Below are 16,126 nucleotides of genomic sequence, written 5' to 3'. Positions count from 1 at the left end.
TGGAACCCGAGGCCTCCAATTGAGACATGCATGAAACACCTCACTATAAGTGTTGTGAGTAAGGCATTACTGGAATAACATTATTATTTTTTCAGTAGCAAGAAGTGTACGTTATCAAAGCCATAATATTACAGTTATACATCTTTACATTCAGGATAGCCTCTGGCACCCCCACAACCCTTATGAGGATAAGCACCACAGCAGAATGAATGAATTTGTCTGGTCAGAGACTGATGATAGGTGGAACAATAATGGACAATATCAACTTTTTCTCCTCCCAAAAGATCAGCTATGTATTTGTAATCAGTGATCAACTGTGGCCAACTCTGTCTGGTATCCATATTATATTCTTTGGTACAATCCATAAAATCGTGTATTTTTATTTAATATATCTTCATTTTGTATACCATAATGAATATAAAAATATCATTAAATATTATTGGTTTGATATTTATGAAATATAATTAGAGAAAAAAAGGAAATGATTGATCTCACGAAAATGCCTTGTCTCCAAATCATTTATACACATTATTTCTGCATTTTAGAGGGGTTTGCGCCACTCAACCCACCTCAAAGTAACTCAGGAGCCAATGTAACAGTTTGCCTTAGAACGTATCTTTCACCCCAATCCTCCAAATGGTTGAGCCCGAAAATAGTGAGCTTTGGGCGGCCAGAAGCAAAACACAAAGTCTATTGAGCCTCAAGGCTTGAGGCTCATAGTTGTTTCCAGCAAAACATGCGAAAAAACACCCATAATGGGTCACGCCAAGCAGCCAGGCGGATTCACAGTTGTCACCCCACATCAACGTGCCCCCTTTTAGCCGTTGAAACCTAAAATTAAGTTTTGCCTGACGACTGACGGCCAGGATTTCACTCTGACTATGCGTGAGCGTGGCTGAGAATAAATCTGTCTCTGGCTCCCACAAAAGCGAGGTAACTTGTGTGGAAGACCACCAACCTACGTGATGGTAATTAATCACTTGTTAACAAAATTTACGCCATCAAAGGGAGGTTGTGTTAATGCCTTTAACTGACATCCCTATATATTACACGTGCAAGAACACTTGGATTTACAAGCTTATATATATATATATATATATATATATATATATATATATATATATGTATATATGTATATATATATGTATGTATATATATATATATATATATATATATATATGTATATATGTATATATGTATATATGTATATATATGTATGTATATATATATATATATATATATATATATATATATATATATATATATATATATATATATATATATATATATATATATTATATACATATATTTATACATATATGTATATGTAAATAAATTGTATTTAATTCATAATATGCGTGCATTTAATATGAATGATAGAGGGGAAAATCCTCTGCCAGCCTTTCCCAGTCAAAATGGATTGCAGGTCTAGCGTCCTGGTGGCCACTGAAACCTGAGCATTCCCAGCCAGTACTCCCAGTTCGAACCTTGGATGTTATTGTCTGCTCACTTGTTCGCAAACCCTAGTGACCAGTCAACATCAGACGTGGCGAGTGCACCGCCCAAGTGTGGGTGGTGTGTACACTGTCACTTAACTTGCCTGTGGAGCGTGTGTGCGCGCGCGCGTCTGGAAAGGGCGGAGGAGGAGGTGGACGTGGAGGAGGACCAGCGCGCACTAGGCATCCTCCTTTCATCCATCCATCCATTCATCCATCCATCCATCAATCCATACTTCCATCCATCCAGGCAGGCAGGCAGGCAGGCAGAAGGTGGCCGTCGAAGCAAGCCGTCTCCCGGGGAAGCGTGTGTTGAGCACGGCGGCGGCATGGCTTCATCTCACGGAAGAAGTAGTGATCTGCGCTTCGCCGACTGGATGTCGAGTCTCCCGCAAAGCATGCATAACATCCCGCTTACCAACTTGGCCATCCCGGGTGAGTAAATCCAGGTGCTGATGGGAAATTTTCAAAAGATCCTCGCATTGTACCGTCGGTGCTTTAAAATGAATTTGAACGTAAATCGGAGGGCGTAGTCATAATTATAGTATATTATTCGTGTGGCACGTGAAGACCTAATCGGATGTAGCTCAAACACCATTATTGACCTCTGAATGTCGTCAAATGGAACCATCGGAAATTGAAAAGGCGCATTTAAGCGTATGCGCAAAAGACCTGTTGCACAACGTGAGAAATATATTTGAAAACTTGCATGCATTTTTGATCTGCTTCAAACTAGAATACATACACGAGGAGATATTGATGGGTAGGTGAGGGAAATTAAATTGGCAGAACAGAAATATTCACACACGTGCAGCACAATTATTAAAAATATATGTAAAGGCCAACTGCGTGAAAAATAGGAATCCAAACATTATAACTTTATGGAAGATAAGGAAAATAACGATGAGGTGCACACATTGAGTAGGTCAATTTCTCTCAAAATGTCGAATGTTTGTTTCTAACCAATCAGCACACACGTTTTTCCCCAACTCCAATTATGTTGGTAATTGCTTTTTGCAAAGCTCCCATCTTTTATGAAGCACCTTATAACAAGTCAATTAATTATCCACGGCCATTACAGAAATCTTTTTGATTAATCATTCTCATTTGTGCTACCATAGCCTATAAATGTCTTTTTACTGGATCCTCAATGGCTGAAAAGGATAATAATGGTTGGCAAAAATGCTTCATAGTCTTGCATGGGTTTTATATAATTTTTTTGCCATCTTGCTGCCATATCCACTCCCAAAAGCTAAATTCTTGGATTCAGTGACGACTACAATTGCCCAGAGGAGGAAATGTTTGTTAACAGATAACCTATTCACTGTTTTTCACAAATTTAAATGTCACACAGTGGTTGTCAGACCAAAGCTATATCCATATTTATTGCTTTGCCGCCACCTTGTGGGATTTTAGGTTAAAAAAAAGGTAATAAAAAAATTTCTGGGGGTTCAATTACACTTATTTTTTCACTAATTTGGGCAAGTGTAGTACACTTGTATGCCCTCATGCCTGGTCACCATGAGGTGAGTTTGTTATGTTATATATTTGTATTATACTTTTTAGGAGAGGTATGGTACTGGATGTGTAAACAGCTGAATTGAACTGAAGGCCTAGGTCCCAAATTTACAATCCGCAAGCACTTAGAAGTCAGATGCCACACACCAGCATTGACATGTCATAAGTCATGCTAGCAATTTGCTGAATCACACAGCTCAGTGTGACAGCTTAGTTGAACGGCGCCGAGATATTGAACAGCATGGGAGCATGCTCTGTCCCATTTAATTAGCTATTATTACTTACACATTGCAACTGTGGGGTATGGTGGGGGTGCAAAACATACACTCTCCTACCCACCTCATCCTTTTGGATCCATGTTCTGTATAAACGGTGATGACGGCTTTTTCTTCCCTTTTTGCGTGCACAAATGAGAAATATTGTTTGTCAAGATTTCCTTATTGGGGGTGAATTCGAGTTTAACAGCAAGTGGGTGCTGCTATTGATATTTGATTTCAAAATGTTACTACAGGGACATCTTATTGTGTCCAGCTTTTATTAAGGCAGGATCAATCAGGGACAGAAAGAAAAAAACAGGCCTGCATCACCTCCTGCAAAAGCTCGTTAAAGGCAAGGATGTTATATTGAGGAACTTAGAGCAGTGTTTGACCTCTATAGTATAAAAGATTCACTGCAATGAATGCATTTAAGTCACATTTAATTTTTAAGTGCAATACTATGATCAAATCCAGTTTTGTGTCCATTTCAGTTATTTAACACAGTAATTTCAAGACTACAATCACACGATTCTGTGCCCAAAATGCTAAACAGCCCCAAGCCTGTCTAGGACAGCTGTGCGCGTATCGTCCTTTTTCTTAATTATTGGCAATTAGTAAGGAACATCACTAATCTATGGGTTTATTTTTCCCCTTATTCCCTTAGATGAAAAGTCTTTAGGCTTCTGTCATTTATTTAATATATGACAATTTCCCTCTTGAATAGGAGATAAATACAATGCACTGAGTAGTAGTCGTTTTGCGTATTTGTCATCTCCGTGAAGTTTGTTTCTTTGTTAATTTTACCCAGTCCCAGGTTTGCTAGGTTTCTCTGTTATTTTTCATTAAAGCCTTTAGTTTTGTGCACCAGCACTCTGTTTTGTTGTTTGCTTCCTGCTCTTCTGGGTCCCACTCGATGGAACTCCTTTGCCAGGAAGAACAGTTTAAAGATAAGGAACCATAGACATCACTGTCATCATAAAAGCAAAGAGACTCTCATCCCGCATAAAACGTGCAACCAGATTAAGATGGAGGGAATATCCCTTCATTTTTGTCTTCAGTAGTGCACCCTAAGATCATTGGGGTTTTTACTCATTTTCACCGCCTTGCACTCATTGATAGTCTACTACACGATCGATGTGCATACACTGAAGACAAACAGAGGCAATAAAGCAGAATAAGCAGGAGTATTTTGAGTTTTTGCAGCAACCTCTGAGAGTGGAGGCTTAAATCCCCGGAGTGGATCTCTTGCATTGCTTCTTAATCCCCAAACAAGGTGGGCGATGCACCCATGATGCGGTTAATCACAGCACTGTGAATTTTGGGGCTTCTATTATATTCTTGGTATATTTTTTTAGGCCAGCTTGTAAACATTCCTGATCAAATTATGTACACAGATGTCTTGCAAGCTGTAAGAAAATGATTTTGTATGGATTTCTACACAGGCGGCCTCGATCGCAGTACTGCTGGCTAATTGAATTTCCTCGCAGAAGGAAATTTGTCTTGATTGTAAAAGTCCAGTAGTACACGGGTAGCATGTGTCTCTGTGTGGGGGAGTGGCTTGGCTATAAAGGACAGTTGAGCCAGGTAGCCTTGTGCACATTTGAGGCTATTTTTAGGCTGGGAGAGGGATAAAAGAGGAGAGTGAAGGGAATGGATTTCCACATGCTGGAGTACAGGAGGCTCCATTGGTGTGTTTCAGTGACAATATCTTAGGTTCAGCCTTTTGCCACCCGATGCAATGTAGGTAAATGCATCACTTAGTCTACATTTGTAAAATAACTAGAAACTTTGTGTTGTGTTTTTTTTCTCTTTTTACCTCATTCTCTACTGATTTGTTTGTTTTTTTTCTTCTCGTCAAATGCCCTCCTCGTTTGCACCTCATATCTCCTGAATTTCTCTCTTCATGCCCACACATCACCATTCCTGAATTCCCTCCCTTAATTCTACTGGTCTCCCTTCCCGACCAGCCTATTTCCTATGTTTTTCTTAGATTATCACTTTATCTCATCCCATCACTGTCTCTCATCTCCAGGCATTTTCACAACTCATCTCTTTCAATCATCTTGCTGCAATTATTTTTGTGTCCTATCGCCTCCTGTTATCCTCCCCTCTACTGTTTTATTTCTCTAATCTTTACTTTGACTTTTTCAACCCCAAGTGTCATTCCACTTCATCCTCTCAGCTTCTCTTTTTTTTCTACCTCATCTTTTAATCTTCTAATCACCCATCATTGCTCATTTCCACAATAATGTTTACTCATTTCTTTCCTCATTATCTCTTCTCATTAGATCATTACCTTTTCCTCTCTTCTCTTCTCCTTATTTCTCCTTCTCATGACCAAAACTCCTGCCTTAATTTTCTCTTCCAGGTTTATTCAAATTCCCTTATTCCCTTTCTTATCTTATTTAATCTCTCCATCTTCTCGTATCACATCACATATCTCCTCTTGGACCTTATCCGGTTCTTTCCATCTGTTTATCATCTCCTTATTTCCACGCTCTTGTTCTCTCAATTTGCCCTCACTTCCACCCTCAAATTCTCATTTTATGTCATCATCTCTTTTAAAAAAAACATCCTCTCCCTATTTCCTCTTCTCAACTCTGCCATTCATCTCTTCTCCTGTATTGAATTTCACTCAGCATACAAGCATTACTCAGCAGCTTACATCTCTCTGCACTTGTGGATATTTTGGCTGAATAGTGGGGCCCTCCAAGCTTAAAGTTGTCTCCTTGAAATAGCGTGTGTTGTTTTGCATGAATATATAATGCACAGGCGTCACAGCATACGCATGGAAGGCCGTTCTTTATTTGAAATGCAGCTTTATGTCTAGGTCTTGTTGGTTGGGGAATCCATTACAATCTGTTAAGATGAGCAAAATGTCTTTTGTTACTGATTATTCAAGAGGAATAATATCCAAAACCCAGTATGAATTTTGAAAAAGGAAACATTGAAATATATTGAGTAAAAAGTGATGAGCCTGTTTGTCGTGGCCGGGCCTAATTCAGTGCAAGAGGCACCAAGGACACTCCCTTATCTTATCAGAAGAATGCACTTCTGGAAAAGCAAAATCCCTCACACCTCTTGAACGACGGGCACAAGTTAATAGACTGCTGAGCAATTAGAGACAGACAACTCTTTGCTTTGTTTTCCTCTTGTATAATAATCCTCACAAGGATGAGAGTCTTTGTCCTTGTCTCATACAGTAAGATATGTGCCTCACCATTTTGAAAGGGTTATTGTTTTGATAGGCCACACTGAAGAAATTACACTTTCCTACAATGTAAAGTACAAGTCAGAGTATAGTTTATTTGACGATGTAACGGTACTGTATTTTTTATACTATAAAGCAGATATAAAGTCCTTTATTTTTTTTAAATTGACATTGAGCCCTATAATCCTGCATGCAATATAATCCAATGCACTTTATGTATGAATTCTGGTGCTATTTACTGATTGTTTGTGTGGCAGAGAAATGGAAAGCAAGTAGGCAAATGATGAGTAATTTTCCGTTGAATTGGCTAGGCATTTGATAAATATGCATTTGGACTAGTGCAAATGTTGATGTGCTGTTTTTTTTTCTGTCACGTTTGCCATGAAAATGCATACGCATAAAAGAATTTAAATCCTTTTGCCAGTAACTTTATGTCTAGCTTTTCAAGCTGGTCATCTGGAAGCGGAGCGTGACCCTGGCTGCAGGGCCCGCCTGCTCCAACTGTCAACTCTGCTTTGTCTCCTCGTGTTGGATGTCTTTGAAAAGCTTCTCATAGCACGAATGCTGGTCTATGGTTCTCCCCCTCTTCCTCTATATATATGTGTGTGTTTTTGTATTTGGGGTGTGTGTGTTGAGGGGCGTGTTGCTACTTTGTGAGATTGAACAGACCTTTGTTCTAAAATGGAAAAAATGGACGCGCAATCAAAGAATCACAGAAATGAGAACAAGCAGGCAAATGATAAAACAATTTGTCTGGTTTGTGTGTCCTAATATGACCTTCTGTGTACACCGTACATACACATAGCAGGTCATATAAGAGCACAAACCTTTGAGATCAACTGCAAGTGTGTGAAGATCAGAAATTCAGACTGAATCTTTTCATTGAGGCCCACGCAGCTTGTCCTAAGGCCGAATATAGCGGTGCATTTATTTGATGGAGATGCTGTGGTATGACCTTAAGAAAGATATTCACCCCTTGGATTCTTGTGGAAATGCAACAGTTTTATTAAAAAAAAAGAACCATTTAAATCTGAATTCCATAGCAGTCATGCTGAAACTGACACAATGTTAAGAAAGATCCTTTCACACTGGATTTTTGTTTTTGTCTGATCTAAAGAAGAAAATAATTTCAATACAACCAGTCCACAACTGAGTTTGATTGTTTTCCATTTCTGAAAATGTATGATCACCTGTTAAATTGCTTTATTGACTAATTTGTTTGTTGTTTTGTATTGCACCTTACCTTAATTTTATATTTAATATTTTACTACTGTTTTGGGTTTTTTGGGGCGGGGTTCCAGAATATGTGCAATTTCTTCATAAACACTTGATTTTAGACAGCCATAAGAGAAGTACATTGAAACTCAGCAGTGCCACATTAAAGCTGTTCCAGCAGTTGTAGTCATTCAGATTAAATATTCTGACTGTTCAAACAGCCGAATTTAGCAGATGTCTTGTCACATTTTCTGGGTGGAAGAAGCCTAAACGTACCCAAATAAAACCTTCCATGTCATTTGTGCAAGTGTGAGTGAATAAGAAAAGAGACTAGGTCAGATCACAAGGAGCAGCAGGTTCTGCTGAGGAAACCTAGACTCTTCCCAGCTACTCTGTCCAGCTCCTCTGATCATAAGGCATTACCAGGCCAGGTGAGGGGCAAGGTTTCTCCTCGCCATTGTGCCTACGGCTGTGAAATTCATGTTCGCTAGTGAGCAACCTCTGATTGGCAAAATTACGCAAATCCAGCCCAACCAAGCATTTCATACAAATGTGAATCAGTTACTGTAAAAATTGGTTAAATACGCTCTTGACAGTCTTGCCATTTGCTCCAAAGACCCTTTATAAACACCAGATTGATTTTGAACACAATCTAGCATCATTTATGAAAGTCATTCATTTTCTATGACTTTGTTTTGCAGTAACTTTATACGACAAAGTATTCCTCCTGAAGGTTGTGTTTGTTTTTGCGTGCGTCACCTTCAGGTTCCCACGACTCCTTCAGCTTTTACATTGACGAGGCGTCTCCTGTTGGCCCCGAGCAGCCAGAGACCGTGCAAAACTTTGTTTCTGTTTTCGGCACTGTGGCCAAGAAGCTCATGCGGAAGTGGTTAGCCACGCAGACGATGAACTTCAACAGCCAGCTGGAGGCCGGTGTCCGCTTCTTCGATCTGCGCATCTCCACGAAGCCCCGAGACCCCGACAATGAGCTCTTTTTTGCCCACGGCCTGTTTAGTGCAACGGTCAGTACACTTTAAAAATTGCATGTCTGCCTTTATACCCGTCTGTCCACGCTATCTATTGTCTGTCTGTCCATCCAACAATTTATCTGCTTCTCTGCCTATCATCTCATTGATTAAGCAGATCTATAGCCATAACTACCTTGATCTTTTCATATTATCGCTGAATAATCAAAGTTGACACCTCGTATTGAGATGTTCAATTTGGTGCTGATTTAAATAAGACCGATGGACGTCTTTGATCTCCTGAGGGATATTGTAGTTAGTCTGTTTCATGAGTTGATATAATATTATAATATCAACAGGAAATTTGAGTGACTATGAACCTTGAATGAATTTAATCAATCCAAATTTATATTCTTCCACTTTGCCAGACGTATGTGGCCTACTGAGTTGCGTTTTTGAGCAGGATGATCCAAATGGCAATAAGCTAATTTCTGCAACGCTTTAATGATACCTAGGGCATGGGTCGAAAAAGAACGTGTTACATCTTGACAAGCTGTAAGGTCAGGTTCTACTTTTTTGAAATTACTCAAATGAATCTGACACGCATTACACTATATTTCAGAGGGTACCCACTATGATTTCATTCAATTCAAAATATGCCTTAATAGTTTCCAAAAAGAGTAAAAGAGAGAGAAAAATAAATCTGAATTACAATCAAAACTATGAATCCAACATTGGATTTGTGAGGCGTCGTGCTAACATGTCATCGAATGTGCCACAAAATACTGTAAAAATAATTAAATTATTTAATATTAGAAGACATTACATAATGATATTCTGTATGGAGGTAGATGTATTGATTGAACAGTCTTGGTAGTTGACTGTACTTTAATATAGAGGTAAGCAGTATTCCATTTCCGTAGTTTTCAATTAATGTCCACTTAAATGTTAGATTGCATTTTCATGAAATTTGCCATAAATGAAGCATGAATGTGAATGATGAAACTCGAGGACATGCAGGAAGTGGATTGCTTTAAATATATGAGCTTTGCTGATTAAAATTATGATTAGACATTGCCCTAGTTTTATAATAATCCCTTGCACATGTGTTTTGTGCAGGTGAGAGAAGGTTTGGAGCAGATCAGCAGCTTCCTGTCGACACACACTAGAGAAGTAGTTTTCCTGGACTTCAACCACTTCTATGGAGTTCAAAACCTGCACCATGAGAAGCTGGTTACCATGTTGAAGGATGTTTTTGGAGAAAAGCTCTGCCCGGTTGTCTTTGCTCAGGAGGTATGCCTGTAAGAAGAAAAGCAGTCACATTACTGGCAGTATATAGTATTCATCATGAACTATTCATATACCCCTCGACCCCTGTTTATTATAACACTTTTTGGAATGAAGTCTGCCAAATACAATAGCCGAGAAATCTCTAAGTTAATCAAACAATGAGTATAATATTGCGGTTAAATTTTGCACTGGTTTAGAACTGTTCATTCTTCTGTCCCTGCATCCTTTAGGTGAGTCTGCAGTATCTCTGGGAGAAGGAATATCAGGTGCTGGTCTTTTACCACAGCCCCATGGCCCTGGAAGTCCCCTTCCTGTGGCCTGGCCAGATGATGCCTGCCCCCTGGGCTAACACCACCGACACAGAGAAGTTGGTTCAGTTCCTCCAGGCTTCTGTCACTGACCGCAGGTTAGCGGTCAGATCTCTCAACACTTCTTTGGACACGCATGAATTGTGTTGTTAATGAGATCGGATCACTGCCATTTGCTTTCCAATTGACTTCAACCCTCCTGTTATAATCTGAATAATATTGGCCAGTTTCTATGGTTGAAAAATGGAGCAAATAAATACATTTTTAAAATACCTATGCGATACCTCTCTCAATTTCAATCACTGTGCTACATGCAATACTGCCATCTTTTCTTCCCGTGGTTCCCATTCTTGTGTTGATCATTATTTTATCATGCACATTTTACCACTACTAACCAGATACAGTATATGGCATTGGTTTGAGTGCACAGTTGCTAAAATCCCTGCTGCTCATCTGAACGTTGCCTCGTGCTGTAAATATGTACTTTACATAAGGTTTCTGTGAGTAATTTTTGTGTGCAACTGCTGTTCACTTGTTAACCAATAACTTGCCTTTTGTGGCAGTATTAAATGCTTGCTGGTTTCTCTATGTAATCGTATAAACTTAAAACTGGACTGGTTCCTTTCTCCAGGAGGAAGGGGACTTTCTTTGTCTCGCAGGTGGTCCTCACACCAAAGGCCAGCACAGTGATGAAGGGAGTGGCCAGTGGGCTCCGAGAGACGATCACAGAAAGGTGAGGGTTTGTCGACACTGTCAGAAAGGATTATTATTAGTTATACAGATTTTTTGTTGGTTGGTTGGTTTTAGAACTACAGGATAAGAACTATACAATAAGTTCCAATGTGGGCTTCATTGGAGAGGCTCTTTAAGACCTCTTCATACTGCACTTATCACAGCCTAGCTTTCAAATATTTGATTCATAGCATACGTATATATGCTGTCAGGACATGACGAGGTGTTTGCTGTCACGGTACAGCGGCACAAGTTAGAAGAATAGCTGGGATGTCAGATGGTGTCTGCATTAAAAGAGAGATTGACTCGAGTGAATTATGAGTGCTAAAAGATAACCATTGGGAAAAAGCATCCATGCTTCTTTGGGGTAGGCTAAAGAAACCACTTCCAAATATTGCTTTAAACATGCACCAGAACTCTTTTCTCCCTGTTGTAGTGTCTTAAAATGGGCGGAAATCAGACCGGAACTGTTCATACAATTTGTAGTGGAATAGATGTGAATGAAATTGAGAGGCAGCTGTTTTTGTCAAGGGACTGATTATTTTAGGCTGAATTAGAGATATGCTGTTAGTTGTTGAATTTTGAAGGTTTATTTTAGGATTGGTTTATTTTAGTATAGCAAGTAAAGTATAGGTACAGAAAACAATGATGTGGCCTACATACATTGTTATTGAAATTGATAATCCTGTCCAGGATAATTTTCTGTGTGCTAATGTGTAGTATTTTGTTGATGGAGAAAATAGAATCCCCCCCTTTGTCCGTCAGCTCTTGGATGTGTCTTTGTCATCGTGGATTAATTACGTTTCCTAGTCTCTCTCCATTATTCTCCTGTAATCAATAATTCTCCTTTGGATGCATTACGTAGGGCTTTGCCGGGAATGATGCAGTGGATTCGGTCGCAGAGGCCTGGCGAGAGTGGCATCAACATCATCACCGCTGACTTTGTGGAGCTGGGCGAATTTATCAGCGCTGTCATTACCCTCAACTACCACGTGGATGATGAAGACGACGACGACGCCACCTGAGAGCCTACGAGCGCGACCTCCCCTTTGGCTACCAGGGGTTTTTGGTCTTTGCTTCACCTCTTTGCTACTTGCCGTTTGTTTCAGTGGAGACGTGCAGCCCCTTTTGCTTTATTTAGGGCTATAGTGAAATGGTGAATGAGCCACGATGAGGTTGAGAGAAGAAACTTGGCGATGGGTGAGTTGCAAATGCACAATGACAGTGTCGGCCTACTAATTTGGGGAGGATTACGAGCTGTTAAATCAATTGCTTACATCATACAAAGCTAAGGCTTTTTTAAAATCAATGTTTATCTAAAAGCATTTCTGCAAACCATACTGTTTAAAGATTCTGGATTGTCACAACAAATTTGTCTGTGAAATTGTTGAAATTTCACCTGGGCAACCATAACGTAAGCATACAATTTAATTTTGATTTTTGTACTTTTACTATTTTCAATTTTTTTTAATGTTTTGCTTTTTGAATGGATTTTTAAAAAGTAATTTAGTGCTACTTTTGATGGTTTTTTTGTGTTCATTTTTATTGTTTTTAATTTTTGAAAGTATTCTGTGAAATTTCTAACATTTTCTATTAAACAACTAAAGTTTACTTTTCCAAATGTTTCTTGCCCCTACTACACAATCAACTTTTTTCACAACCCACCTCATACCATTGATAGAAAATTGTCGGTGAGGCTTGCGAGGGGCAATGAAACAATAAAATAACTGTTATTTAACATTCCATTTTTTCTTAATTTTTTAGAATTTATTTTGATAATATACAGTATGATGTGGGGAAATCACCAAACTAGAAATAAAAAAAATACTACTTTCTTGAGGATTTGTCTGAAAAAGGAAATAAGACTTTATTGTGTTTAAAATAAATAAGGTGTTGCTGTGATGATCTGTGAAGAAATCACAAGCTTCGACTGAATTTATAGTGGGTGCTGAGTCGTGATGTACAAAAATATTGCTCACAAGAGTCTATCCAGTGTCTGTTTAAGCTTTCAATCCACCCCTTGTGTGTCTGTATTGACTATACTCTGGTGCAGCATCCATGAGTCACCATGACTGTTTGGTCTTTCTGCTGACACACAACTTTAAAGGTGACTTTTATTTCTAGTCAGTATTTATTTATTTTTTGCAGGACTGCTTCAATATGTTTAAATAGCGGTGGAACATTGATGTCTTTATTGGTGTCTTTGAATGTCTCCAGGGCTCTGAAGTTCACACCTAGCATTGTTATCCTGTCATCATTTATTGAAAGAATCTGCAGATTGGAATAGCCAATCAGTGATAAATTCATTGACAGAAATATAAGATGCTGTATAGGCAAAACAAAAAAACATCAACCTTTCGCATACATGGGACTTTTATTTTTGTTCTGAGTGAGAGGTGTTTTATTTAATGAAACTCAATGTCTGCAATGTTTTAGATGAGTGTCAAATGTTGGGTAAGTGGTATTTGTTATAAGTTGGTATATGTTTGGTATGTGATAATGCATGAGTGGATATCTAATGCTGTGTTTGAGTGTTTTTTTGTGTATATAGTGACCATATTTCCCTCTCACGGTAAATGTTATTTTTGGCCTATATTGTAACTTACACCAAAGAGTGGAAGTAGACTCGAAAGAGAATAAAAGCACTTTCTGAGAATGTATCCAGCGAGGATCGGTGTATCATTCCCCTTTGTCCAACCATTCCACTAAACTATTTGGGACTGTTGAATGTGTTTTTAAAGTAAAAACTGTCATGTGGGTGAGATGAAAAGTCCTGTTTTTTTGCTTTTATGTCTTCTAATCAACGTAGCTGCAAAAGACAACATTGCCAAGAAATTTACCTCTCTGCTATGATTCTTTTTTAATACAAATTTGATAGTGGTGTGCATAAGTGACAAACTATTAAAGAACCATTTTGATGCATATGCTCTGTGCATCTGTTTTATTATTTCGATTTTGAAACTTGCATGACTGTAAGACAAAACCCTTGTTTGTTTGTTTGTTTGTTTTCTCCCAATTGCAATCAAAAAGACTGACACGGCACTAATGACTTGAGACTTGAAAAGGACGTGCAAATTGTGATGTGAGGTCATTATTGTCTTCCCTGGTCAAAGCTGTTGTCATTGCTTTTACGCTCCAGTGTATGAGAAAAAAATAATACAATGATCCAAAAAAGGAGTGTGTTGCTGTTGTAAAACTGAAATCTTTGTTCCGAGAGTTGCAACTAAATAAAAGTAAATTATACAAAACTATCTCTGCTTGACCTGCGTCTGTCTTTGGAAATTAATTAACAGATGTCACTTCTTATGTGATCCTTGGGGTCTACCTACTGCCTATGGCCACGAAGTTGTTAGTGCAAATTAATATATGAACCTTCCGCTGGATATGAAGGATATCGATAAAATGATCAAACAGCTTTTCACGTTGTACCTGTCTGTGTTTGAGACCTCATCACAATAGTCATACTCAACCCAGAGTGTCTAAAATGTGAACATGGAACAAGCACTTGGACACCACTTGGACTTTAAGCTTTTTGCCTACGTGCTCTGGAGCATCCTAAAAAATATAAGGGGAGGGGTGAAATCATCCTAGTTACCACGGTGATGAGAAAAGAAGTGGGCGAGCGATGGCATACAGGGTGACCTTGCGCAGACTGTGTTGTATAATTCATGTAATTCACTGTCATTCACTTCGTAATTTACCACGTGAAGTGAGAACAGACCTGGTATGAAACTGGATTGCCTGAATGCTGAGAGCACGTTGGTCAAGAATATCAAGAAAAATCCTTCTTTTCTGAAGATCGAGTATTCAGAGTATTAAATATTATCCCTTCCCAGTCCTAAAGCGATCGAGAGACATAGCATAACATGAGAAAAATAACTATTATTTTTTAGACTGGAGTAGCAGAATAACATTACTATAATCGTTGTTGTAATATTGATTCATGCAATTTCCATACTGCTTATCCTCACAAAGGTTGTGGGTAGTTGTAATATTATAATAAATGTATTCATAAAAAATGTTTATAGTTACAAATTTCTTCTATCTAACATAACGCTTTCTGAGCCAAAGTCACATTACTTTAAAAAAAAGGCAATTTGTGGGAAAATATAACGACAATATTATGAAAGACTCAGCGATGCATACAGATTGACTTTGTTTCATTGATTAAAAACAGGAAATGTTATGCTTTGTTATTACTAAGTTTGGAGTGTGAGGACGCCTATTGTCTCTTGCACATCTCATTATAAGGATGAACCATACTAACAGTACCCTGCGGTACACATTTATGAGCAGGAGGCGCCGTAAAACTTCTACCAGCGCTGTCAAAAGCACTCTGGGTAGACATTTAATCACTAAATGGGCGGGGTTGTACTCATTGCTGTGCACACAGGAGACATAAAGATAATGTTCAGGTTTTCTTTGTCCACTTGGCCATGATGACAACATACGTACGCTGAAATTTTTAGTCTGATCCTTGTGTTCTGACTAAAACTGAAAACTGACAATCAAGTTTGGGCAATTAATGAATTAATACAGTAAACTGTTAAATCAAGTGTCCAATCTAATATCATACATCAGCCGTGCATTTAGTGCAGAAAGGTCAGGGACTGCTGCATTTTACTGTCAATATGTAGAACCAAGGCTTTTTGGAGACAGATGGCGGTCAAAAGACGACATGTGACCATGGTGTAGCAGCACTAATGAAGGCCATGGTCTGCTGGCCAGAGCAAACGGTTATTGTTGCCTGAGGGGCAGGATAACCGTGAAGGAGGCATTTAGTCTGGCTGGTGATTTCATTGACATGGAAAATGACCCGTTCATTATGTGCCTCTAATCTTTGCACTACATACAAGTAGTCGCCAAAATTGTGAACAAGTAGTTGTCAATACACCTAAACCACCTTCAATTGAGATTCAGTACAATAGCTGTATCAAAAGATACCGAGGCTTAGTATTTATTCAAAAGTATTGCAGTCCATCACCTTCATGGCATTTGTCATTTACTATTCATGTCCCAACATTTGGAAAAAAAATCATAGCCAGCTAACTCCACTCCCACCTCACCTTTAATAACCCTTTCAATAAGTTTTCTGCTCCTGTCACAGTGCTGAAATGACACTCTTCAAATTCAC

General features: G+C 38.7%; 2 protein-coding genes across 2 annotated transcripts in view; both read left to right on the top strand.

Annotated features, from left to right (window-relative positions):
• Positions 1-16,126, top strand: part of LOC144074626 (uncharacterized) — a 282,179-nt gene that overhangs the window by 210,813 nt on the left and 55,240 nt on the right. The gene's annotated exons all lie outside the window — the stretch shown is intronic.
• Positions 1,616-14,243, top strand: plcxd3 (phosphatidylinositol-specific phospholipase C, X domain containing 3). The gene is made up of 6 exons (XM_077601717.1): positions 1,616-1,931; positions 8,463-8,719; positions 9,782-9,955; positions 10,183-10,358; positions 10,892-10,993; positions 11,858-14,243. The coding sequence occupies exons 1-6, from the start codon at positions 1,826-1,828 to the stop codon at positions 12,015-12,017; spliced, it is 975 nt and encodes a 324-aa protein (XP_077457843.1). The 5' UTR covers positions 1,616-1,825; the 3' UTR covers positions 12,018-14,243.

Source organism: Stigmatopora argus, chromosome 5 (assembly GCF_051989625.1).
Source record: "Stigmatopora argus isolate UIUO_Sarg chromosome 5, RoL_Sarg_1.0, whole genome shotgun sequence".
Taxonomy (NCBI): Eukaryota; Metazoa; Chordata; class Actinopteri; order Syngnathiformes; family Syngnathidae; genus Stigmatopora; species Stigmatopora argus.
This window is presented reverse-complemented; position numbering and strand designations above follow the sequence as displayed.